Raw genomic sequence first — 25,727 nt, 5'->3', positions numbered from 1 at the left:
CTCTGAAATCAGCTCGTCAAAAATTCCAGTCAGTGGAATCTGAGGCATCGAAGAGCTCAGAGTTGTTAAAAGGGAAGCTGGAGGGATATTACTGAGAAGTCGCTGAGTCTGCTAACGACAGATACCCCAGCGTTGCGTGTGGGCGCCCTCCCTCTTATGGGGTCGGCTACTACGATGCCGCTGGGGTCACTCAAACCCCGAGAACTGAGCCTCTACTTTCAATCCTCTTTGGTGATAGTGACCGCCGCGCTGTCTCGTGCCGCCTGAGAGAACTTGTCCCCTGTTTTTGGCTTGACAATACCTGCCTGTATCATACCTTAACTGTGGGTAAAGTATGACGTAATTAACGTAGGAAAATCTCGTACAATTTCTTGTCATTGTAAGGAAACTCTGGTAACTTAAATAATGAGAACCTCAAAATACTTCAAGTGGTACATTGTTACAGAAATTATTCTGACATAAACATTTTGGTGATCGTCAAAGGACCACTGTTGATTGCTGTAATTATTCTCCTGATGCATTTTCAATACTATTTGACAGTTATGTCCTAAGATTTCAGTTTATCTGTATAAGTCATCAATTTTTTGGATGGGAACATCGCAGTCACGCAAAAATAAGCATAATACAATGAACAGGTATGCAAACTCTATAATAACGAGTCCTTGAAGTAATATAAGTAACTGAAGGTCTTATATTTCAACTCTCCGTGAATAGTTCGTAAATGAAAAGAAAATTTGGTTATCTCTCTCCATTTGGAAGATATTCGTGGATAATTAAGGTTATGAAAAATTAATGTATCCAAATTTATCAATTTACAACAGGAATGATTTCCGTAGTTACTCTGTCTGTTAATTTCTTTTTGAAAATGTTGTCTCCAGTAATAACAAAGAGTCGAGTAAAACCCCAGCGAATGAGAATGCAAGCAGCACCAGACCCCTGTCCATTGAGGCAGCACGACCCTCTGGACCGATGCATCCAGTGGAAAATCAGCCAAGACAACCAGAGAATCTTCAAGGGCTCTTGAGATTCGCCATGGAAGCTACGAAAGCAGAAGACGCACCTCATAGCACTCACTTCACTCCGATGGACGAGGAGGCATGGATTTTATTCTTCAAAAATATCAACTACTGTAAAAAATATCTTTGAAAACATCAAAATCATCAAATACCCCTTGAATTTCCAGAGAAAGAAGTTTCTGAACGAGGCAATCAATTCTCTGACAGTGAACGTTATCGAAGAGCTGCAGAAGTCGATAAAACTTCTGAGAGATGTAATGGAATTGCGTCCAGAGGACGATCCAGCTGATTACGAAAATGCCCTGGAAGTAATTGCCGAATACATCGACAGTACAGACATTGCTAACGATTTTTATAAAATCGGGGGCTTCTCCATCTTCGGTCACTGTCTGAACTCCCCTCACGCCTCGATCAGGTGGAAAGCCGCAGATATCATTGCTGAGCTGACCCAGAACAACCCTTTTTGTCAAGATAAGGTCCTGGAGATGGGACTCATGCCTATTCTGCTGGGAATGGTCGATTCTGATCCCTCAGATCAAGCGAGGATCAAGTCGCTTTATGCAGTATCGTGTGAGTGATATTCCTTTGTTTCTTTTTGTGATTAAAAACAATTATAGTTAATTAAATGAAAATTATTTAAGGCATCGTCCGAGGTAACGCCCTCGCACTGAAGTACATGGACGTCAATGATGGATATGCAGTACTGATGAGAGCCCTTCAGAGTCCAATCGAAAAACTTCAGATAAAATCAGCATTTTTGCTCTCTGCACTTTGCAATAAAGAGAATGCACATGTTATCAGATCGAAAATGATTAAAATGGGGCTAGTAAAGCAAGCTGCTGAATTGCTGGCAATGTCGACAGCTCTTCCTGACACCAGGTTAGAGAAATAAATTCAAATTCAAACCGAGGATTCTCGTGGCATTCGGATTAAATAATCTGTGATGGATGTTTTCCTGGTGTTTTTTAGAGACCGTTTGCTGGATATTCTTAACAGTCTCACCCTCGACAGTAATCTCCCTGCTCTCAGAGAGTGCAGGCGACCTGAATTGAGGCTTAAGGAGACCTTGGAACGTCACCTGCTAGATTTAAACGCTGAAGAAGCTGTTGATGAGGCCCAGTCTTGTGCCCAGTTACTCGATAAAATCTTCGCTGACCAATCGATGAATCAAGATAGATAGCTACTCTAATCAATATTTTATAATATTTCATTTGATTGTTTTCACGTAGGAAAAAATTCAATCAATTTCCAAACTTTCCTCTAATTTGAATTTTTTCAGACGTGTTTCAGTTCATTTTCGCAGCAAAGTGGGAAAACGAAATAATCAACTCAACTCTGCTAGGTTTCTTGAAAATATTTCCAAAAATAAGGGAGATAACCAAATTTTTCTAATAACCTTTTTCGTAATTCTTAATTAGCTCTACCAAAAAGGTTGTTATAGAAATTTTCATTTTTGCTTTAATTTAGGAGATATGAACAGAAAACTAGATCAATTTACGTCGTTTTTCCACTTGACTAGTTTTGGACAATAAAGAATTGATTAACAATAATTTTTATGGCTTTTTTAACATCCTTTTTGAATCAGATGTCATACAGTTCAGGAATGATATTATTAATATTAGTTGGACGTTAATTATTATGTAAATGTAATAAAGACATTTTATTCTCCCGCGGCTGTCAGTTTAGTCGACCTTTAAACGTTTCGAACAGCTCTGAAGTTGTCTGGTTATCAGTCGACTTGTAATCAATGGCGAATTGTAGTCGTAGAGTTGATCGGTAAACTAGAAAAAATGACAGTGTTAGTAGTACAATGTTGGCACGCGACAATGGTCCTTTGACAGAAATTCAAGCTCAATGAATCAACGAAATAATAATCAACAGACCAACAGTTATTGCGACAATGTGTGGTAATGGAAGGAGAAACGAACAGGTGAGATGGAGAGATTCATACGAAATTGGGTTCAGAACACCAACACACACACAAACTCGTTCAATTATCACCTGTCACTTATCAATCTATTGACGATTCATGATGAGCAATGAGAGAATTACCGTATCAGTCTCCAGGGAATGATATGGTGCTGGTCACAGGCGATCGTCATCCACTCATGATTTTTTAATTTTTAATAGGATTCTGAGGTGACTCCCAGTTACAGCATAAACAAACGCATTTGTACACTTTATTTATTTTATCTGGTTAGTTTAATTTTCGAGGTATTTTTGAAAGTTTTGGAATGATTCTGGACTCATCAAACTCGTATCGTTCTTACAGAAAATATTAACGATTAAAGACAGCTTTCTGATAATGTGAGGAGCTAAAAAATGGAATTTGCGATAGTACAAAACCCAACAGACTGCCAATGATTCCAGAATGTGTGAGTGGTTTTTTCCTAGATTTTTTATTATTAAAAAATTTAGAAAGAAGAATTTTTAGACTCTAAATAATAGAGTAAAAATTTGATACGATAATTTCAGGTAGACACGAGAGGAGAAAGTACTTCTAGAATTCCAAATTGCTAGACCGGCCACAAAGCCCTGAAAAGATGGAGCAAGAGGTGAACTCGACACACCCGTCGTTCTCGGGTCTGGAGCCAGCGAGTTCCTACTGGAACTACTCAGACCATGTGATCCTGGACGACCTGAAAATGGACAGTAATTTCATCTACCTCCTGTGTTCCCTGGTGTCAGCGATCTCCTGGCTGATCTACATAACATACTACAATTCCCGAGTGATCGGTTTCATCCTGACACGTCTTTTGAATCGTTTCATAATCCGAGACGGTTACGTGAAGGTTGGAGCCTTTACCCTGAGCGCCCTGAGTGGAAAGATAATGTTCCGAGACATCGTGTACATAACGACAGACTACAGCCTCAGAATCCAGGACGGTTGGTTGATCTTCAGATGGTGGAGAAGTTACGTTCCAAAAGATGTCTCTGAAGATCTCTCCCACTCGGACACTCGTCTCTCAGTTCTGTTGAATGGCTTTGAGCTTCATGTTTACAACAGATGCGAGCTGTATGCCCACCTGGAGGAAACATTTGGCCTCTCCCCGCAGATGTTCCCCGACGAGGAGTCCAATCACAACAATCACATAAACGAGAAGGACTCGTCGTCTATAAACAATGCAGCCAATGATTTTCGTCAGCAGATAAATGCAATGGATGTGTCAAGACACGTGGAGAACATCAGAAAGCAAGAGGCACACGTGATAGCTCGAACGTGGAGGGATTTGATACCGGTGATAAAGCTAGACGTCTGTACAGGGAGACTAGTATTTGGTAATCGTCTGGTCCCCACAACTCTCTCCCTCACTGTCGAGGAGGCTCACTTTGTCTATTCTACCAAACCAGCGGCCTCCAGACACGATCATTTTATGCATTTTACCAAGTGCAAGGCTGAGAACTTCAAGGTAATTCTCGCACCCTCCCCCAAGTACACAGGAATGGTGGACGATCCACCGAGGTACATGGGGGAGGGTTTCGTCGTTCTGAGTTCCAACAATATGGAGGTTTATTATTATATGGACGAGCCAGGGGTTGTCCCAGAGCATCCTGAGATGATCAGACTGGCTAATGGAGATATGGTGGAGGCAATGCCCCCCATCTGGGGGATTGACGTTAAGTGTGGAAAGGGAACTGATTTCTCTTACGGACCCTGGGCTGACAGACAACGGGAGCATCTCTTCAAGTTCTTCTTCCCCAATGATTATCAACCCCTCAAGGTCACTAAGGCGCCGTCCCCAGGGGACAAACGACAGGTCCAGTCTTTCGATATCAGACTGTCGACTCTCAATGAGGCAACTGTTGACATTTTATTCAGTAAAAATAGAGAGACCAATGCTGTTCATGTTAATGTTGGTCCTGGATCTTATCTCGAGGTGACGATGCCCTGGATTGTATTGCAGGACGGATATACCACGAAAATCACTGGACAGCTGTTGCATCTCGAGGCAACAACGAGTCTGCAGTACCGAAGTCTCGTGGAGAGTGAGACACTGGAGTTTGGGGTGAAGTGCCATTATCCCATCAGGTGGAATGACCACCAGGAGTGGACGTTGAATTTAACTGGATGCAAGGCAACAGCTAATTTGGTTTACTCTCACAAGGAGTTCTTCCAGGATATGATAAACGACTGGGCGAGCAAAACGAGACCGGATATCTTGCATTTTGTCCCTTACACCTGGAAGTTTAGTCTTCTCCTTAAAGAATTCGAGTTGATAACGATTTGTAATGAATACAACTGGATTGACTGTTCGTCTCAGAACCAGGAGAACGCCCACATCGCCTTCTGTGGGGATTTCTTTGAGTTGTCATTCAGCCTTCCCTTCGTCGATTTTCTCCCAGTGACGATTCCCCTGGGCTTTTGGATCCAGGGGGAGAGTGTTGATTTGTCTCTCTACCTGCCTGAGGTCAATACAAGTAGGATAATTCTCTTGGCACTGGACAAAAACGCCAAGATCATGACGAGGGATGGAACGTGCAAGCAGCTATCGGATCTGACGACACAGAAGAAGTGGAGGAATGTGTGCCAGAAGAGCCTGGGGTGGATCGACTGCTGGAGTGTTCCAATCGTCGCCATCAGTATCCACTACACGTACCATCCTTGTCCCCCACTGGGACCAACACCCCAAGCCAACATCACAACCCCAGAGAAGGAGGAGATACTCCTGTCCCCCATGAGAATCCCCAGGTGCAGAAAGTCACCAGGACTCCAGTGGACTCAGGATGGCAGCCAGAAATTTGATCCCCAGTCGATAGCCCCAGACAAAGTCAGTTTAGAACTCGAAATTGGACCCTCAACTCTCATTATCTACGGTTCCCTCATCAAAAATTTTCTCCACCTGAAGGAGAACATCTTCGGCGATTATCAGGCGTTCACAGACATGCAACAGAGTCGTCCAACGGTCCAGAGTACCGAGAGAAAGGACAGGGATAATCAGAACAGCTCGGTGGAGGCGTCAGTGGAGGACGAGGACGCCAAATCCTCGAAGCCCTTCGATCCCAGACATTATCGGCCCATTGAAGTCACTGTTGGTATCACCATGCACGATATTCAGGGTCATCTGGTGAAAAATTGTAGCGAGAATGATCCACCCTGTCCTGTAATTCTCCTGGAGAGATTTGGCTTTGAGTTGAAGAAGGGATTTAGGGAGACTGAGCTGCAGCTGTTGCTTTCCCCTGCTGTTCTGCTGTTGACTGATAATGTAATAAGATCGAGTAAAGAGAGACACCTGACACAGGGCCATCTGATGCTATCTGCCCTCCAGGTGAGGGGCCATGCCATGTTCAGCTCTGAGGGACGAAGTTTGGATCAGGAGACACTGGAGTACGCCTGGTTGATTGAAATACAATTGGGGAAACTCAGTGGTAAAATCACTTCTCCTCAGTTGCATCATCTCGTCACTTCCCTCGAGACTTTTGTCCTGATGGTGATGAATAAGGAGAATATTCTCAGACCTCCTGGATTGCCTCATCAGTGCCACCATGGGCTACCACCTCTCCAGTGCCCTGAGAGTGATGCTGACAGTCATTACAGGTGTCCCAGTTCAGAGGATATCAAGTACAGGATGACTAGAGTTGCTGTTGATGCCATTGATCTCTATCTTCAGGAAGCTGGAACAGCTACTCAGCTGTGGATTTCACCCATCAGAATCTCCACGTGCAATTTACATGGGCATCAGGTGAAATCTGGGGTCACTGGACTCATGCCAACTGTTTTGATCAGACAGTTTGTCTATGGAGGTGGGCATTTTGCGAATAATTCAAATACCAACACCACTGGGAGTGCCAGGTCCCACACCAACACCAGCAGTCGAATGTCTGGGGATGGGGCTGACGTCTGGCTGGAGGTCGGATCTGTTTCATTGGGACCTGTTATCATCGAGGCTGCCATCTCTCTACCCACACCTGAGCACAATCTACATCTTGTCCAGAACAAGTACCTGAAAACTCACGATGAGAAAACCAAGAGGCTGTGGTTTTTGTGGCCTCAGGAGAGTGGTGTGAAACCTGCCAAGTGTGGCTGCATCGGTGGCTGCGCATTCTTTGGGGGAAATAGGAATGGCCCCAGATTCTTCAAACCCACGTATCATGATCTTCAGGATGGAATTAACATTGCTGCGTACAGGTCAGTGTCGAAGAATTATTTTAATTAAGAATTACTGAAGACACTTTTGGATCTTTTTAAATTTATCAAGGAAAATTGCTTTCGAAAAATATTCACAAATATTTACTAGAGGGAGGTATTTACCAACTGATTGTGAACTAATTAAGTCGGCTAATTTAAATGTCAATTGACAGAAAATTCAGGACAAGAGTTTCCAAAAAAAAAATGTCATTGATTTCGAAATGGAAAAAATTTCCAATTAATTTTTTCATTTTTTATTTTCATTTCTCTTTAAAATCAAGTCGATTTAGACTTTAATTCAGACTTCAAGTACTTGATTCTCTGGTTCTGCCGTTGAATAACTGATTGATATTCGCTGACACTATTTTTCAACTTTTCCACTTCAAGTTTAACCTCCCAAGACCAGTCCTTGCCCTTGTCTCGATCAGTAGAGAACGTCCAAGAGTTGATCTCGTATATTTTGGATGTCATATCGTCGCCCCTGCGTGCCTCATCGGCAATCAATTGCTCTGTCTCTTTCATCTGAGCCATCATGTCTATCACGAGATTTTCTGAGCCATCGGGGCTATCATCGTCATTTTTTTCTCTGTCTTCGGTGCCAGCTTTGAACATCACCTCCTGGACGTTCGACAGAATTTCATTCCATTCCCTATTTTCGATAAAATAAATTACTGCAGATAGAACTTGAAACAAAAAGGATAAGAAGAAATTGAAAAAAATTAAATCTTGAAGCTTTTTTACATTTTCATCATTAGATTATTTTAATTGGAATACCTGTAGGAATCTCGTGCGTTGTTGTACGCAGCTTTGTGCACTTGAATATCTCGATACCCCTCTACCCTCATGCTTTCGATGAGATCCTGCTGGCGTTGCAATCCATTCTCCAAAATTACCTGACGATCGTTAGACAGAAGCTCCAGGAACACTGGGATTATCTCTGGAGGATAATTTTCCTGCAATTTCCTCATAACCGATTCCTTTAAGGGTCGAGTGACAGCCAGAGTCCACATACGATTCGACTTCTCGTCCTCCTTGCAGGAACAGCCCCAGTCCTTCATCATCCTCTCCTCCATTTTCGTCAGCAACTTCCTTTGCTTCTTTTCCTGTTTCCTGTGGGTAGAAAAATCATCTCCAAATCCATTCAATACGATTTAATTACAAAAAATTGAAGTGATTTTTTAAAATCCTTTGACGAAATAAACTTGAAGAATTTTATCTCTCGTATCAACGTAAATATGATTTGATAAAAAAATTCAGAACTCAACCTCAACACCAATTTCTGTCTCAGAATTTCTAGGATTCTCAAGTGCCTCTGCTGATCTGGCAGATCCACTATATGTTTCATTCTGGGGTCTCTCTTCAGGTCCTCCCCCAATCTACTCGAGAGAAACTTCACCAGTTTATGATCCCCCCTGGCTTCTCCTTTGATTTCCCTGTCTATCTGTTTCAATGCATCATCCAGGAAAGATTGATCCTGAGCTTTTTTCAGGCACTTGGGTTCTGAGGCAGCTTGCAGGTCCTCAAACATTCTCGAAACGTCCCCAGATATTCTTTGCTCCACGTTGTTCAAGTAGAAATCCTCCATCTGGCGTTCAGAGGGCTCGGAGCAGGTGAAAATATTGCCTGCCTGGAAATTACGCATGGCCTTGGCATGTGCCAATCGGCTTTGATCAACAGTACAAGGATTTATCTCGTAGTCGATGTCGTCTGTGGGATCGAGGGTCAACGATATGAATCCGTACATTCCTTGATTATCAGGCAGATGACGAAATGCGTAGAAAGTTCTAGCATCCGCAGATCTTTCGTCAGACAACTCCTTGATGTCATCTGCTGGAAAATCATTGAATGACTGCATCTGATCTCAAAATTAATATCTTTCATAATTATTGATTTATCTTAAATGTCATTGGAAACTAACTGATTTTTCGTTCTTAATTGAAGAACTTGTCCGATTTAATAATTATCTATTTCTAATATTTCAAGTTCATTACCAATTACCAATGACTGCCTCAGCCCTTTCTTCATCGTCGTCATTCGAATTGTCAAAGAGTTTTTTTGATGAGGGAAGATCTCCTTCACCTGGTGGATTGGAGAAAATCCCTGTGAGTTCCCCTGACTGCATCTGTGTCAACAGGTGCATCATGAATATATTTCGATTTCGTTTGTCGCGGACTCCATCGACTTTCTGACCCAGAATTTTCACCAGCCAGTTTTCACACAAATTTCGTGCTTCATCGTCGAGCAGTTTCGAGTAATATTCGTGAGACCGAGATATGAAGTCCAAATAATCTTTGTCTAGGCATTTTTCTACATCCATCGCAGGTGATGGCTGTCATTAATTTTGGGGGGTTATACCGATGGATTTTTCGACATTAAAAAAAAAACAGATGAAATGATATGCCAAAGTAATTACTTCTTCCCCCTCCCCCCTCACGCCATCCCACCCCATGTGATTATTGCAAATGATAATAATTTTTCTCATTTTCTAGGTAAATATTTCCATTTTATATGTTTAATTTGCAGACTCTACACGTCAGGAAAAGAAAAAGGTTTCGGCCAGTCAATTCTCCAAGAGGACAAGCTGGTCTTCCACACACCTCCCTACAGCCTGCAAGACGTCTCCCTCCAGGACACAGTCCAGCCAGGGTCGGGTGTAAAGCCCTCAGTGCTCCAAGAGACCCCTCAGACCTCGAAACCGAGTGTCGAGCATTCAACATCAGCCATAGACTCGACCAACGACGAGAGCCTGAGCACAAAATTGAGCACAACCTCAGAGAGTCCAACAGGTGATCGTAAGCTCCTATCCCGTCGTTTCTCATACACCTCCATCAGAAGTCCAAACCTACGAGATGTTCCTTATTCACGACTGGTGGACGCCTCTCCCTCGACCCAGCTCCCACAGAAGCTCGACTCAGACTCGAAACTCAATTCAGAACGAAGTAAATCCATCTTGAGTGTTCCAGAGATGGAGAATTGTCCGAAAAGCAGTGCCTCAGACTCAAAACTTGCTGTCGACTACTTCACCACTCCAACAGAGACAGAACTCTTGCAGCAGTCAGCGATTCCCCATTCCCTGCCAAGTGTCACTGGTGATCTGAAGTCCTTGAGGATAGCTCCACTTGCAAAGAGCACCGACAGAGTTAATGCCTCTGACTCCCAGCACTCCCTCTACACGAGATCAGAATCTGAGGACAGACTGAAGCAAGAGGTCCAGAGGACCATCTCTATGTCCTCGGAGAACCACTCAGAAGCATTTTACTCTGCAGACGAGGACACGAGTCACGGTCTAGCAGAGAGCAGAACCTCGAGTCTTCGTCAATCAATAGCCTCAGCAGGTCCTACCCTAGTGAGAAATGACAGCACGAAGAAGAAGTATTCTTCAGATCTCTCAATCGTCGAGAGTTCAACGATTTTGGTGACAGAGAAAGCTCACACTCTGGAGCGAACAAAGCCCCACACCTCATCCAGGAAGAGTCCAAAGTCCAATCAGAATCGAGAGTTCAAAGGGAAGAGTGGAAATTCACCGAGTGAACGAAAGATCTTGGATTCATCAGACTCTCATTCAGGTTCATCTTCGAGTTTTATATCAGCTGTGTCCTCCCAGGAGGATATGACTCTCGTCAATCTCCATATGCAGGTGAACAAGCCAATCGTCGACTCGCCCCTCCTCATGTCGAGTTATGTCAGCCACTTGAGTCAGGTAAAGTGCGCCAACTGGCAGCAGTCGTCCTTTCCTTCATCCAGTGATGCCTTCACCACTCCAATGTTCAGGAGAACTGATGAGGGAAGACTGGTATACGTTGGGGGAAAATACGTTCCGAAATTCGAGACTGTCAGCGAGGGTTTCACCTCCCTGAAGATGGTGACGAGAAATGATAGCTCACCTCTGGCTGGATCCTCCAACAAAACCCCTACTCATCCTTATCTCTGGGATAACTCAGCACTCATTCAATCGGAGAGTGAGGAGGACAACACTGGCAAAGACGAGGAGGAGCTGCTCGCTGTGCAACACGAGACAGGCTCCAGGACCACTGTAATCGTCAAGCTGAAGGGTGATGCTGATATTATGCTGAGCCCAATGGTCCTCGAGTCTCTCCAGCGATTCATCGATGCCCTAACACCAACTCTGGCCAATCTCCATCCCCTGACAATCCTCAATCACCTGCATAATGAGTGCATTGGAAGAGTCGAGGACGCTAACATTCTGAAGCAGGATCAGAGTTTGTCGTATTGGAGTCAGGTGCAGACGAGCTCGAAGAGATCGACTGCTGAGAGGAATGTCAAGCTGGGACAGGGCGATGAGACGAGCAAAATAGCTCTCCAGACAAATGTCTACGAGGAGAGCATCACAACGCAAGTCCAGGGTAGCATAATCCTCCCGAAGATCAATATAACTCTGCTGCAGGCATCGGTAGTCGAGGAGATCATCTCCTTCTCAGCACTCGACAACATCAGAGATCTTACCTGTGTATCGTTATTCGCCATTTGCTTGGATCAAGTGACAGCTCGATTTTACTTAGATAAACAGGCGAGGGAGGTGGTGCAGACATTCCACAAACCGGCTGTTCTTCCTAATCAGAAGAAAGTCAATAAAATCAGCAAGGCTTTTCTCACTGGGCACCAGTCAGCTGCTGTCACTGATATTGGAGCTGGGGAGACGGTCTACATCGAGACCTCTGAGAAGCAGCAAGAGGAGATTATCGTCACTCTGAATATTGGAAAGGTTCATTCCCAATTGAGAAGACTCAGAAACGAGTCGTCGATCCTCAAGGATGCTGTCATCACTGCTATTCCTGCACACTACTCAAAAGTTCTGTTCACCTGCACGAGGATATCATCACCCCTCAAGTGCATTGATTATTATCTCCATCAGCCCAGTGAGGACTCTGGAAGGGATAAGCAGGGGAAACAGGCAGGGGGTTCTCAGGCCACTGAGGAGTTCACTGGTGGCAATGGAGAGGATAAACTCGGATTTATTATGTTTGAATGTGGCCTTGAGGGGATTAAACTGAAAGTCGTCAAGAGGTCACAGTTCGAAAAGGGAGATAATGGGCAGAATGAGAAGAAGGAGACCGAAATTTTTTACACAGACAGTGTCAAGAGTCACGAGGAAATCGAGACCAAGGACTCGACACCTGCGGCTGATGAGGAAACCACGAAGAGCGATAAGAAGGAGGTGGACGATAAAAAACAAACGTCAACGAGTCTCGTGACTAAAATGGCAAATGGCAATACAGTGTCTTGCATAATCGAGTTAAAGACAATTTGGTTTAATTTTGCTGCCCCACCCAGAACACCCATCACCAGGAAAATCGATTTCACGAGACTGGATTGGAATCTACTGAGCACAGCATCGCCTGCAATCAATGCCTGGATGAACCCCAGCAATAGATTTGCAATAAGAATTGTTCACCTGTTCAGGAGCATGTACAGGAGATCTACTGCTATTGTGGCTTGCCTCATGGCTGAGGCCCTCGATGTCCAGGGAATTCACATGCCCATCAAGAGCAGATATGGCAGACTCACACCTCTGGCTAAGACACTCCAGGAGGATCCATCCTGTCAGCTCTGCTCTATTCTTCAGCATTACGTGCTGATGAGTGAGCTGATGATCATTGATGCCAATCTGAGGGAAAATGAACTGCCACTCCTGTCTACCCTGAGGCAGGGAGTGATTGTCCTCAGTAGACAGTGGAAAAATGTTCTCTATACTCCATTGCTCCTGGAGCACAACTACAAGACCAAACATGTCAAACCTCTGAATGTCACATTCGCTGTCTCTGATCCTGATGACGTGAGTCCCATTACTTTGTAATTTCATCAATCCGTTGAGGATATGCGAGTATTTTTTTTTTTTCGTTAATATCTTTTTACTCCAGACATGAAGTGGAGACACAATGCAATAATTAAATCCTCGATTCGCACGAATCGTTTAGAAAAAATACTTGGATGTCCTCGAATAATCACTAGGTTTTCTCCGGATAATTATCATAATTGAACACAGAATAATTCGTAGGGACACTCCGTACGAAAAAAAGCAGTGATGGGTGCTATTGATAAGAAGAGGCGTAAGATTTATTAATTTTGTTTACAATTGGTTCGGACTATCGAAATTATTACGACACTGAGTTTGCCTTCACAGGGGCTTGCTTATTCCGAATTATCAAGTACAGAGCGAGCATTTGCACAGTGACGGGGGCCTCTGCGTTAGATTAGATCAGTGTGTTGATAGTTATTCTCGTTGAGTGTCATTGAATCATACTAGTTCCATTGAACCTAAGCAAGTAATATGAACGAATACTAATGCAAGATTGAAGGAATTGAAATTTCCAAGGAGATGATTTCTTCAATACCTTCAATTTATCTTGAGATGGGATTGCACTATTTTTTTTTTTGCAAAAATATTCGCAAAGTATTCAATCAAGAATTAATTGTTTTCCCCCAAAAATAGCCTTTTTCGTGTTTTTTAATTCGAAAAATACCTCTACATTTTGTTAATGTTAATTAAATGGTTAAATGGTTGAGGCATTAAAAAAATAGATGCAATCCCCGCAGAATAACCACTCACCCCACCGATTAGTGTTCACCCCATATCACCATATTTCCTTCTCGGCTTTGCTTCAAAAATAGGAGAATTTGCTGACGGACGGTGAAGGTAGTGCTGGGGATGGAGATGACCAAGAAGTCACTGACGAGTGCGCCATGCTCATCCACACGGATCACATGTACAAGCACACGCAGATTAAAGTTGGACAGGAAAAATCGACAGGTACATGTCACACTGCAAGAATGAAAAATAACATTTCCACCGTGAAAACGGATCCCTACGATCTCTAAATTTCAAGTTGTCATTAAATCGATGATATCGTCGCCTTAAAATCATGTGGCGCAATCCAAGCATTTGGCAATTGAATTAAATAATTGAAAAAATAACGTTAAGGCGACGAAATGCATCAGTAATTCGATTGACCTGGACTTTTGCCAACAGGCAAGAGCTTTTCTGCTGGTAGTAATTGTTATCATTCTGCACTAACAAACGTTGACCAACAGTTGTAAATAATTCAGCTGCTTGACACTCTTCTTTTCGTTGTCGTAATTGTGATTGTCTTGTTAAATGGGATGATATGGGATAAAGGTGATGGTCTTACGGTGCCAGTGAGTTCACCACGAGGTCGTGAGACAACCCCTCTGTCAACACCGGTACCACAAACAGATTCATTAACATCACCATCACCCCCTGTTGTACATACTAAAAGGGCAAAGTCACTTCAACCCACTCAGGTACCGGTCAGTTCACGTGCCAGTATCGTATTTCCATTACTTGCTGGTGGTGGACTGTTCAGTCAGCCCAAGGATCCTAACAACATTAGTAAGTTGGCAGGGGAAACACTGGCTTTATTTAATCTGCATGAGTCTTTATCTTTGGGGTTTCCTAGCGGGCTTTACCTGTCCGAGGGTTTGTTATATACTCAAGATAATAAACTCTACACTGTTCAAAATTTTATTTATATCATTTTAAAGAAAATCTACTGGGGGTGTAATGAGAATTAATTTTTCATTTTTCTATTTTCCCCAACTTTGAGAGTACTATTATTATCTGAGATGGAAGTATGTTAAATCAACCATTGCATGAGTTGGATTTCGAATTAAATTGTCTCTCCCTAATATTCTGAGGAATTCCATTCAGCCACAAAAAATCGGAAATTATGATGTCTATTCAAAAACAATTTCGATCGAAATCACACAAGAAATGATGGAGTCAGTAGAAATGGAAGACTTCCAAATTTTCTACTCCTTAAAAATCAATTCTTTGAGGAAATTTTTTTCTGGAGAATATCCCCGTCGTAAAGTTCAAATTTTTAACAGTGCACGAGTCGTAGTTGACCTGCTTCTTGGTGGAACAAGTATCAATGTCACACTGGCACTTTGTTCACCGCCTTTTCGCTTACTCTGTCCGCTCGAACGATTTCCTGCGAATAAAAAATGTCCACAGGTTATGGGACCCTGCGAGAAGAAAAACCGCCCCAGATCCACGTTTCCCATTCCCATCAACTGGGCTCCAATCCCAGCATTTACTCCGGTGGTCATGGCAGTCATCACAGCACTGCCAGTGGTGATGACATGACATCCCCAACCATTCACCACTCTCGAGGACACATCAACACCGAGGAAGATCTCTACAGCTGGATGGCAAAGCAACAGGAGTTCATCAAAGATAACGATAAGAGTAATTTGAGGGGCAATTGGGTGAGTGCAAATAATCACCCAAAATCTTAATTAACAATCGTAAATACTCGCAAATTAATAGATTTCTCCACTAAAAGAAGCGATTGATTTTTTTTTCTCGAGAAAAAGTGAGTTTTAAATGTTCTGTTATCAGTGGAATAATTCCTCAATTATTTTCCCTCGTTGCGTTTCGTTGTTAGAGTTGAGTATTTTCACTGGAAAATTTATTACTGAAATTTTTTGTAAATTCATATCAAAAGTGATTGTCCTGTGGTACTTAGGTCTTTCGGACTGAGCAGAAGGCAGCTAAGGTATTCTCACTTGTTAAAAATTCCCTGAGAATGAATTATTTTTATCAATTGAAGAATGTCAATTTTCAAATACTTAAAAAATTTTTTTTTTTGTTCAATGTCTCTTTATAGTATTTATTATGCATTATATCGTGTTTCACATCAAGGGATTATCAAAAAGGGAATATTCCAGGATTCCAAGATAAACACAATGACAACAGACGACACGGAGGATTCTGACATGCAGAGTGGAGCGTATCTCTATCCGATGAAAGATTCACTTCGTCTTCTGGACGCTCACCTGATCTTTGAGCCACTACTGTCGTCTCTCTCAGTGATGCCCCAGCAGATGTTATCAGCAATAGGTTCTGGAAATCTGAACAATGTCTCGTCCCTGGATTCCCTGGGTTCGAATTTATCGCTGGTGGGGACAATGGACACAATGAGGATTGACATAGTGGTTTCAGAACTCGGTAAAGTGGTGGACAAGAAGAAGCCCCCGAAGTTACCAAAGAAGGGTTCGAAATTCACTTTGGATATTCCCCCGGAGACGCCAGCGTTCCTCTGTGAGAGGATTGGATTAGACATCGACATCAAGAAGATGGCTGACATGACAGTGGACGACATGATTCAACGTCAGAACGTCCTGTACATTTCCAGAGGGCAACTGAAAAAGCACACGAGTACAGTTGTCAATTTTAGTCTTCACATCAGGTACATCAGCCAGCAGGTGAACATGCCACTGCTGCGGCTGCTCCACCAGATCAGCAACATGTACCAGAACGTCAAAGAGACCCAGATGGAGTTGAAAGAGCAGCAGCCAGATCCAAAACGGGGAGCTAATCCTGTCAGCGATGATCGAGCCATCAAAAAAGGCCTCTCCTCGAACTCTGATATCCAAGAGCAATTGCTCCTCGATAAAAAGCTAGAGGAGCCCATCCTGAGAAAGCCCTTCGATCCCACACAGCCAAAAGTTATATCTCCCTCCTCCAGCATTCGTTCCAGACCCCAGAGTTTTGTTCAGAAATTCCGAAGCACTGGAAAGAGCGTCAAGGGTTACATTAACCTGTCAGAGGGTGTGATAACCCCCAGCTTCGGCGCCAGTCCCAGCAGTTCAGGCCTCGAGAAAATCTCCATTATCTCGGACAAATGCAAAGATCCATCCAATGTGACACCTCGCTGCTGGAAAACGATTTATTATCTCCTGGACCTGTACGCCACTCGTCCAGAGACGAAGACTATAACCCACCGGTTTTCCCTCTCAGCGGATTCAGAGCAGTATAAGGGTGGAAAAAAATACGAGAATCTTAACGAGACGAAGGACCAGGATGTCGAGAAGGGATTGAACGATCATTCGTTCACACCAGTTCCACCTCAGAGGGACATGAATGTCGTAGCTGGGGAGAGGACACGTCTTATTATCTTTGGCGTTGCAAGGATCCATCGTACAAGGCTCTTAGCGACCTTGAGTGGTCTCAAACTCGAGGCTGAGATTACCAGCCTGCATGCCAGCTTCACATGCAGAAAGAAATCCAAACCTGCGAGTCTGGAGTGCAGTTTGACTGGACAAATTGGGAGGACCATGATTGTGTTGCTGGAGGGTGTCGCCCCGAATCAGCAGACTGTGGTGAAGGTGACAGTGGGAAAGAGCCAGGCCCTGTACTCGAGTGTATCGAGACGTCAGAAGGATAAAAACAGTGGGCTGTTTACGATAGGTGCTGTCAACGTGGATATCCCCCAACACCCAGTGGCCCTTCATGGGATGATGACGAGGGGCAGTAAGCAGTTATCATCGACACTACAGGAGCTGAGAGTCACGAGAACTTCGTCGAGATTATCCAGAGGTCAACAGCAGGAGGACTCAGACGCCCCCGGTAGTCCTCATCATTATGTTGAGAAGCAGAGTGAACCTGAAGAGAAACCAGTGGCTGGACCCAGTCTCCTCGAGCCCATTGTCATGCAATTTCACATTATTCTTCAGAGCCTGAGCATCACTGCTGCCTTATTACCCTCCCTCCAAGCCCAGTATAAAATGGACCAGGTGAATTCTTCAGGGACCACTGGCAGTAAAGCTAAATTCACTATTGATTTGCCTCATCACTCTCTGAGTTTCACCACAAAGCTTCAAGTTACTGAGGCTAATCTGCCATCAGAGGCTAGTATCGAGCTGCCAAAGGTTCACGTGTCTGCTGAGTACATCCAGGATGGCTCCAGCAGTCTGAATGACAGTAAATTAGCTGATGGGGTTGTTTTGAAGCAGGGAAGCTACCTGAACGCCACAGCCGATATTGGGGTCTTCGAGAACTCCCTGACCACTGATCTACTGAATCATCTTGTTTTCGTGCAGAAGGTCTTTATGAAAGAAGTCAATGAGGTCGTGCAGAAAGTCTATGGTGGGGAGAAGCCAGTGCCCCTGTGGCTGGAGGACGAGGAGCCCACTGCAACCTCCAGCTTGAAGAGAATACTCTTCTCTCTCGTCATCAGATTGAAGAGGATTCAGTTGACTGCAACAACACCAACGAACTCCGCTCTTCGTTTCGAAACCGGTGCTGTGGAATTCCAGCTCTCCAATAGGGTTCAGAATGTTTCGGGCTCTGCACAGCCAAATCCCAACACCAAACTCTTCGGTAAAGCTCAGCTAGACATCAATCTATCGCTAGGACAGCTGTTGAAGAATGTGATGTTCGAGGAGGCAGAGCCAGAGTTCCAGCAATTTGCGTTCTTCAATACCAGAGTTGACCTTCGAAATGCCTTCCAGGAGGAGATGTCTCAGGAGGCTGACAATGAAGTTGTTCTGATAACTCTGAAGAGGCCTCTGATTTATATTCAACCCATGGCCATTGACAAGGCCATTCTCGTCTGGTTGAACTACAAGAATGCTTATGAGTATTGGAACGAGAAGAGAGCAAATCTCAATAAGGAAGTACTCACAGCCACTCAGCAGGTATTCGAGAAAGTTCCATTTGGACAGTTGACGTCGCAATTGAGCTCTCAGAATCTGGGGACATTGTTTCTGCAATTAACGGTCGACGATATGGGAATCTGTGTCCCTCTGAATCCACTTCCTCCCAACAACTGGGGGATGACGAGGGGATTGTACGATGGCGAGTCCAGGGGAGCTGTCGTTGTGACTCTGGAAACTGCTAGCATCTCCGCATGCAGCAGTGGGAGCTTGGTCAGCAAAGGGAGATTCGTGGGACTCTGCTTGAGATTTGCTGACGACTTTGAGACCTCTCTGGATGACTGGAAACCTGATATGAACGACAGCAATATCATGAACCTCTGTGTCGTGTCTGAAGGGACTTACGAGATTTGCAGCAGAACTGTGGCACAGAAACAGGACAAATCTGGTGAGTTTGTTTATTTCCTCATCTTCTCTCTCTCTTCATTATAAGTCGAAATAAAAATTTTAAAAATCAAAAATTGGATTGTATGTAAAAGTATTTTTTATTATTGAATGAAATAAAGTGAAATTGATTCTGCTCCCTAGACAATGCCAAGTGGCTTCTGAATGTCCAGTGGCAGATGGAAGGGGTCGATATTCATCTGGACACTAACGTGGGACAGCAGCTCTCGGCACTGGGGCACACCCTGACGATGCTCACTGGATCTGAGGAAGACGACGCCAATGCATCAGCTGATTATGACAGCGATGACGTTGATCAGCCAAATCTTGGAACTAGCCAGGTTAAGAAAAAAGTAGGGTGTACCTTTTATTTTTATTTTTGTGCTGAACTTATGTTGGTAATGTAATATCATCCAAATCCTGTTTGTCCCTCCCCTTTTCGACGAGAAGGACAAGAGAGGTGAATTTTAATTAATTCATTTGAATATTTATTTTTAATTTTGTAAATTACCTGGACATTTTTTTGATTGTGGATTGGTTCAAAGAATTACAATTTTTCGGACTTTCTCTAGTCTTTCCCTGGAACTCTGCAAGAGTCTAGTATTCAATCCCCTGAAATAAAGTATTTCGTCGGATTACAGGAGAGCATCCTAATAAAAAAATCGAAGAACTGGACAGACAGCCTCCCAGCCTTTGTCTTTGATCCCTCCTTAGATGCCAAGAAGCGTTCAAAGTTAATTGAGAAGGAAATGAACGAGCAGGCGAAAATTATCAATGACCTGCGATCTCTGGGGGCCTCTCATGGTACCATCGAGCAGGAGATGAAGCGTCTAAAGGAGCTGGAGGCAGTGGTCTTCAAGGATTTCCGACGTGATATGATCCAGAAGCTGAAGAGGCAGTCGGTGAAGGCCTCTGGCATAAAAGGAAAACTAGGTTTGGATTCCAAATCGAATACTTACAGATCTAGATCCTTCATCGTCCCCTCACCTACTCCAGAGCACCAGTTAGAGTCCCCTGAGGATCTCAATGCAGACGTCAACTCTGCTAATTCCGCTAGCTATGAAAGCAGCCCTCGAAGTGGTCCCAGTCGATCCGCATCGGTCAGGGTGAGGAACCTGGGAGGTCCCAGGGTAACATTCAGCGATACTCACACTATGTGTCGTCAATCCTCTTTACCCAGTGCCTCGTCGGAGCTCAGTTTGCCTGAGGGTGAGATTGACTGGCCTCCAGAGACCATGGAAATCGAAGGGGAACAGGTGGAACTCAGGAGGAAGAGGCCAGATGGCAGTTGTGCGTCAAGCTACGACAGCATGGAAGGAAATGCTCCCCTGCTCGACTATTTTGCACGAGAACAGACCTCCACGACTTCATCACCCCACATCATCCCCCAGAAACCCCAGGAGCCCAACATAGACTTTGAATTTGACGTTAAAGTTCTCATAAATTCTGGGAAATGTGTCCTCCACACGAAGGATCCTAATCGAGAGGATGAGCTGAAGTTGATCAGTAGAATGAAGAAAGAGAGATCGTGTTCAGGAGGAAATTTCGAATTTCAACCAAGTAGTCCGAGTTCCACCAGAAAACACGTGAGTGGAAAGGAGAAAACGTCATCCACTGGATCTCGAGTGAGATATTTCCAACATATGACTGCTGTACCTTTAGTTGATTTATCAATTTTTCATATTCCCGGGCTCGACGTTAAGCTTCATTATGAATCTAAAACACTTCCTGAAGACTCAAATCAACAGCCGAATCCAATGTCCCTTCCAACTAGAAAAATTGGTACGAAGAAGGCGAGTTTGTTGGCTTGGGTGACCCTCCAGAGTATTCCAGAGGAAACTATCATAAGTCCCCACATTCTTGAGTATCTGGAGCAGACGTTGGAACCAATCCCCGGAAAAATACTTCTCCCAGGTGGTGGACAGACGACAAACTCCGTGTTTCCGATGGAAAATGAGAGCTCCTCGTGGGCTGCCACAGCAGCAAGCTCCAACTACGTCTATGCCAGTTTTCCAGTTGATGTCATCGTTTATTTCCACAGTCAACCATCGACATTCAGGTTCTCGTGTTTACCTGTGTCGAGAGTTGAATGTATGCTTCAATTACCATCCCTGGACATAGTGGCATCGAGTAAAAGAGCTGAGGAGGAGCTCCCAGAGTTTAATGACATGAATAATCACCAAAACAGCACGTCTAGTCGAAGCAGAGAGAGTGAATCAGCTATTGGTGGATTATCATTGACAGGCTGTCTCGCTGATTTTTCAGTGTATATATTTCATCCTTATGGGGGTGGCAAGAAGTCAGGACTGAAGGAGACGCAGTGGTCACCACTGTCAGACAGCGAGAGAAAGGATTCCCTCAGTATAAACGTTGAATTCGTCAAAGTCAATTTATCAAGAAGTAGAAAATTAAAGTTCCACAGTGAACAATTAAGCAAAGGTGGTGATACCAGCAGAGCTGTCATCAGGTTCTCAACGATCGTCGATATTGGTTCAGCTTCCTTCAAGTACGACATGAGGAGATTAACGGAAATCCTAGCGTTTCCAAAAGCCTGGTACAGGCGAAGCATTGTTAGGAGATTATTTTTAGGTGATTTAAGCTCGGGAATGGCGTCCTATGAAGGGGAAAACAGTCCCTTGTTGAATCAGGAGGAGGCAGCTATGGGCTCATCACTCCTCAAACACTGTGATAAATATCCTCCTGGGGATATGCTCTCGAAGAGTGCTCCCGAACCTAGTCCAACACTCACCAGGGACAAATTGAGATTGAGCTTTGACAGTGAGCTTCCAAGGCAGACCAGAGGTCTCAAGGACATTGGAAGAGGCTGGAGCTTCACCTCATCGGACAAATACACAACAAATTCTGGTGTTAAGATTCGGGAATCAGCGTGGGAGACACTGGTGCTATTTGCTATTAATTTTACCAAATTGAATGTACATATGAATATGGGAAATGTCATGGGGAATGTTGCATGGATGACCAAAGACTTTCGCTCCGATGGGAGATTATCAATTGGCAGCACTGGACACAAGAATCTGTACATTGGAATTGGCCTGGGAGGCTCGAGTCTCGATGCCAAGAGTGGCTTCGTGGGTGGGACAATCGATCTCAGTAAAATCGATACCTACCTTCATATCAGAGAAGAACCTGGCACTGAGCCTGATCACACACTGGGATTGAAGCTCTTCGCCCTGGAGCTCAGACTAGACTACATGGGAACGAGTGTTCTCATGACCAGAGTCTCCTCCCTGGACGTGACACTCAGGGACGAGTGGAAGATCAGTAGGAGTAACTCTGGTGATGCCTTCATGCCCACCAGAAGACCAGCGATAATCTTCATGCATGGGGATCTCGGTTGGGACCAACTTCAGATTATGATCTCCAAGTCAACGACAGCAGATCTTCTCAAGATGTTTTATAAGCTGGAGGAGTTCTTCAGTCAGCAGTTTAAAAGCAGTAAAAGAGTGTTCAGTTCTCTGCAGCCTAGACAGAGAGTAACCAGTAATTCATTCAAGAAGAGGGGCCAGAAGAAGAGGACAACGATGGAGGGACCCTGGACGATGAACCAGACAGCTCTATCTGATGCCAGACATCACAGACATTGGCAGCGAGTTTTAGCACAGGTAGCTGGGCTGCAGCTGGGAAGTTTGAGATTTTCTCTACCCAATAATGGAACTGTCCTGGGAGGAACAATGGAACTTCATGGAACCAATATCAGTCTGGCTTGCTTCCATGGGATCAACTTCAAGAGCAAGAACTGGGCGTTATTCTCACTCAAAGAGCCGTGTATAAGTTTTGCCACTGAGGCCCAGGAAATTCCCAACGTTGAGTCTCCAAGTACTTGTGATGTTCATGTTGTTCAGACCTTGACGATATCACTGGGGCAACAGCAGGAGCAACACGCCAGACATCACTCCATGGGAACTGTTTGTAAACTCAGTAGAAGTGTCCTCTTTCCTCCACAATTCAAGAGCCTTCAGGAGTGGTTTCATTATGCCTTTGCCAATAGCGAGATTGATGCTGTTGATAAATTCCCTTGTGTCGAGAGGGAGAGAACCGAGCAGAGCACTGAGGGTACCACTGGGGCCAGGGGCAGGAGCACGTCGTCTGCGTCTGGAAAGCTCCAGGAACATTCACATGGCAGAGAGGTCATATTCGCACTTCCCTCATTGCAGCTGCATCTCAAGACTGAACATCTGCAGACTGCTAAGACACCTGATGTCATCGGTGAGTTTCAGATCTGGGGTTTATCCTTTCTTCGACATTTTCACTTCTCTAATAAAGTGGGAAAATCTCGCACTTTCTTTCGAAAACTATTGGGTTTTAATTGGAATTATGTAGCTTGTTGTTAACCAGCGGTTGATTTTGCGTTTATTTTCATGGTAGATGGTGATAAAATTTCAGAAACAGGAAAAAGATTTTCAATTAGATGTTATAAGTACAGAGTTTCCTAAAGAAAGCACTGGATTTCTCTACTAATTTTTGTCTGTGTAAAAACCAGACTTTATTGAAGAATTTTAAATTTTTATGTGGTCGATGTGTCTCTTGCATTAGTCGGCATTTCGGTGGAGGGCTTATCTCTGAACTTTTCCTGAATTTTCTAATGCAAGTGAACTTTATCAGTTGGGGAATATCCAAGGACTTTACTTTCACAGCTCATTTAATCATCTTATATTTCATTTTGATGTTTTAAATGTCTCAAATGATTTTATAAAGTACTTGGACATTCCCAAACCGACTTGAATTCCATTTCAACTTACGTTAATTCTTTATAGTACTCTGCAATCTCTTTCTCTGTATATTTTTAGGACTGCCTAAACATATTTTGTATAGTAAGTACTCGAAGACAACTGAAACTGGTAAAAACCGTTTAGTGTCTCCCCATCCCCGACAGCAATCTCGAGCTTCTCATAATTCTCCTCATGAGTTTCTTATTCAGCAGCAACGTAGTTTAGATTCATAGATTTCTCATCCCCTGAGGACTCAATCCCTGGCTACTGAAATATCGATAAACATTGATTAATTCTCTCGTTCATGATTGTAGTTGCTCTGTTGCATGGATTAGGAGTTTTATCAATCTTCCAATTAATCAAATTTCCGTTCTTCAAATGTCTCCGTTCTCTCCAGGTGAAAAGCCACTAGTGGAGTGCAGTTTTATCACTGAATTCGAGGACCACATATTTGTGACAGTCGATGCAGAGGCGTTTTTCTTCCTCCACGATCTTATCACGTCGTACCTCAGTGAAAAGGAGAGAGTGCAGACAATGGGGCCTGGAGGAAGAGCTAACAGTCCTGAGAGCCAGGACAAGAGGAGTGGTGCCTCAGGTCCTTCAAATCCATCAACGACTCCGGCAATGTCTGAAGACGAGAGGAGGAGAAAGCAGTTTGATCCAGCCGAGATGTTCATTAAGGACTGGCGTTCGTACAGATGCAAAACCTGGCATCTGGAGCCAACGGTGAGGCTCTTGTCTTGGGCTGGAAAGAGCATTGAGCCTTATGGAATAGATTACATTCTTCAGAAGCTTGGATTCTCTCATGCACGTACCACAATACCAAAGTGGATGCAGAGAGGCTTCATGGATCCTCTGGACAAGGTTCTGGCTATTCTTATGTTAAGAATGGTTCTTGCGGTTCGTGAAGAGACACCCGAGGACGCCAGGAGGGACAAATAAGGCAGATTGTGATTAGCAGACACTGGATTATTAATTTTTTTTTTCTACTCAACAACAGATGAATTTGGGAGATTACGAAGAATATTATTCCATACTGAAAAGCTAAATGGAATTATTAATAAAATTTTAGGTCAAGATTTTAGGTCGAGATAAAATTAATTCGACGGATCTACTGAATATCAGTTGATCTGCGATGAATGTGGAATGAAGGTAAGATATTTCAGCTTTTCACTATTGAATTTCCATCGATAGTCTCATGATCTTTTCGAATGCGAGAATATTCGTTTGCGATGACAACTGTACGAGATAATAATTCGTAGTTAGTAAAAATTTAGGTGCAATTATTACCCATCGTATCGCAAGGTTGTGTGGGTTTTTGAAACAATTGAGCAATTATATCGAGGAATAAGGGTGTGAATTATTAATTGAATAATTTCATACTTGCAGGTGATAGTTATTGAATAAGAATAGCGCGAGTAATAGATGATAGGGAATTCGTCCGATCGTTCCGTTCTGCACTTCATAAAATAGATCAGTGATCGATGTTAACATATGATCGTCATTGGTGGAACAAAATATTCACGATAATCTGTACAGCTGTTTGGTGAATGAGTTTTTCATGTTTTTGTCCCCCTCACGTATCATTTTTATTGCTAGTCGTAATTTTTTCGATTTATATCGTATATTTTTTTACCTTCAATTTTCGTTTATGTTTTTTTTTGTCTTCCTGTTTATTTTTTTACTTCTTTATTTCTTGTTACTTTTCCGATGGGACGTCAGTGAAATTGAGAGTGCGTTATATTATACAAATGTTCATTGAAGTCCGTCGCTTTTCAGTCACACGAAATATGGAATAACATTATATTGTGGATAAAACATAAATTGACAAATGTAATTTTTATGATTAATTAAAATAGGTGAAATTGACAGTGCAGTTTTTGTATCGACGTTTTTCTTATTTATTTCTGTGATTGGAAATATATTATTAAGGCTCACATATATTTGTCACTGTATAGCTGATTTGATTTTTATTTTCTTCGTGTTAAATAT

General features: G+C 43.4%; 3 protein-coding genes and 1 long non-coding RNA gene across 15 annotated transcripts; 2 read left to right on the top strand and 2 right to left on the bottom strand.

Annotated features, from left to right (window-relative positions):
* The first annotated feature begins 300 nt into the window (after positions 1-300).
* LOC105265830 (hsp70-binding protein 1) lies at positions 301-2,566 on the top strand. 2 transcript variants are annotated; one of them, XM_011303574.1, is made up of 6 exons: positions 301-379; positions 446-635; positions 879-1,095; positions 1,184-1,586; positions 1,658-1,895; positions 1,986-2,566. In XM_011303574.1, exons 2-6 carry the CDS (start codon positions 589-591, stop codon positions 2,194-2,196), a joined length of 1,116 nt encoding a protein of 371 aa, XP_011301876.1. In that variant the 5' UTR covers positions 301-379; positions 446-588; the 3' UTR covers positions 2,197-2,566. The 2 variants fall into 2 exon arrangements, with proteins under 2 accessions (XP_011301876.1, XP_011301875.1); XM_011303573.1 differs by having other exon boundaries at positions 307-635.
* LOC105265832 (uncharacterized) lies at positions 2,556-2,984 on the bottom strand. The gene is made up of 2 exons (XR_892104.1): positions 2,900-2,984; positions 2,556-2,797 (listed from the first exon to the last, which is right to left on the bottom strand). It is a non-coding gene; the product is annotated as an uncharacterized lncRNA (long non-coding RNA).
* On the top strand, positions 2,792-25,365 carry tweek (transmembrane protein KIAA1109 homolog tweek). 9 transcript variants are annotated; one of them, XM_011303582.1, is made up of 14 exons: positions 2,792-2,946; positions 3,147-3,212; positions 3,289-3,391; positions 3,492-7,143; positions 9,667-12,937; positions 13,774-13,912; positions 14,279-14,512; positions 15,137-15,390; positions 15,651-15,680; positions 15,853-19,009; positions 19,150-19,346; positions 19,647-23,232; positions 23,814-23,837; positions 24,133-25,365. In XM_011303582.1, the coding sequence occupies exons 4-14, from the start codon at positions 3,560-3,562 to the stop codon at positions 24,675-24,677; spliced, it is 15,021 nt and encodes a 5,006-aa protein (XP_011301884.1). In that variant the 5' UTR covers positions 2,792-2,946; positions 3,147-3,212; positions 3,289-3,391; positions 3,492-3,559; the 3' UTR covers positions 24,678-25,365. The 9 variants fall into 9 exon arrangements, with proteins under 9 accessions (XP_011301884.1, XP_011301881.1, XP_011301882.1 ...); XM_011303579.1 differs by having other exon boundaries at positions 19,150-19,358; XM_011303580.1 differs by lacking the exon at positions 3,147-3,212 and having other exon boundaries at positions 19,150-19,358.
* On the bottom strand, positions 7,420-9,496 carry LOC105265833 (uncharacterized). 3 transcript variants are annotated; one of them, XM_011303575.1, is made up of 4 exons: positions 9,142-9,496; positions 8,409-8,973; positions 7,918-8,253; positions 7,420-7,792 (listed from the first exon to the last, which is right to left on the bottom strand). In XM_011303575.1, the coding sequence occupies exons 1-4, from the start codon at positions 9,458-9,460 to the stop codon at positions 7,420-7,422; spliced, it is 1,593 nt and encodes a 530-aa protein (XP_011301877.1). In that variant the 5' UTR covers positions 9,461-9,496. The 3 variants fall into 3 exon arrangements, with proteins under 3 accessions (XP_011301877.1, XP_011301878.1, XP_011301879.1); XM_011303576.1 differs by having other exon boundaries at positions 9,135-9,230; XM_011303577.1 differs by having other exon boundaries at positions 7,750-7,826.
* Positions 25,366-25,727: the final 362 nt, after the last annotated feature.

Source organism: Fopius arisanus, unplaced genomic scaffold, assembly GCF_000806365.1.
Source record: "Fopius arisanus strain USDA-PBARC FA_bdor unplaced genomic scaffold, ASM80636v1 scaffold00032, whole genome shotgun sequence".
NCBI classification, from domain to species: domain Eukaryota; kingdom Metazoa; phylum Arthropoda; class Insecta; order Hymenoptera; family Braconidae; genus Fopius; species Fopius arisanus.
The sequence above is the reverse complement of the archived record's forward strand: the minus strand, read 5'-3'. Positions and strand labels throughout refer to the sequence as shown.

Bases quoted from the DNA above. Each gene is read 5' to 3' on its own strand.
- tweek (XM_011303580.1), top strand. From the start codon at position 3,560: ATGGAGCAAGAGGTGAACTCGACACACCCGTCGTTCTCGGGTCTGGAG. The intron at 12,938-13,773 runs GTGAGTCCCATT...CTTCAAAAATAG, and splicing joins CTGTCTCTGATCCTGATGAC to GAGAATTTGCTGACGGACGG. The intron at 15,391-15,650 runs GTGAGTGCAAAT...TGTGGTACTTAG, and splicing joins GTAATTTGAGGGGCAATTGG to GTCTTTCGGACTGAGCAGAA.
- LOC105265830 (XM_011303574.1), top strand. From the start codon at position 589: ATGGGAACATCGCAGTCACGCAAAAATAAGCATAATACAATGAACAG. The intron at 1,096-1,183 runs GCATGGATTTTA...TTGAATTTCCAG, and splicing joins TCACTCCGATGGACGAGGAG to AGAAAGAAGTTTCTGAACGA. The intron at 1,896-1,985 runs GTTAGAGAAATA...GGTGTTTTTTAG, and splicing joins ACAGCTCTTCCTGACACCAG to AGACCGTTTGCTGGATATTC.
- LOC105265833 (XM_011303575.1), bottom strand. From the start codon at position 9,460: ATGGATGTAGAAAAATGCCTAGACAAAGATTATTTGGACTTCATATCT. The intron at 8,974-9,141 runs GTAATTGGTAAT...ATGATTTTCCAG, and splicing joins AAGGGCTGAGGCAGTCATTG to CAGATGACATCAAGGAGTTG. The intron at 8,254-8,408 runs GTTGAGTTCTGA...TTCTACCCACAG, and splicing joins AGACAGAAATTGGTGTTGAG to GAAACAGGAAAAGAAGCAAA.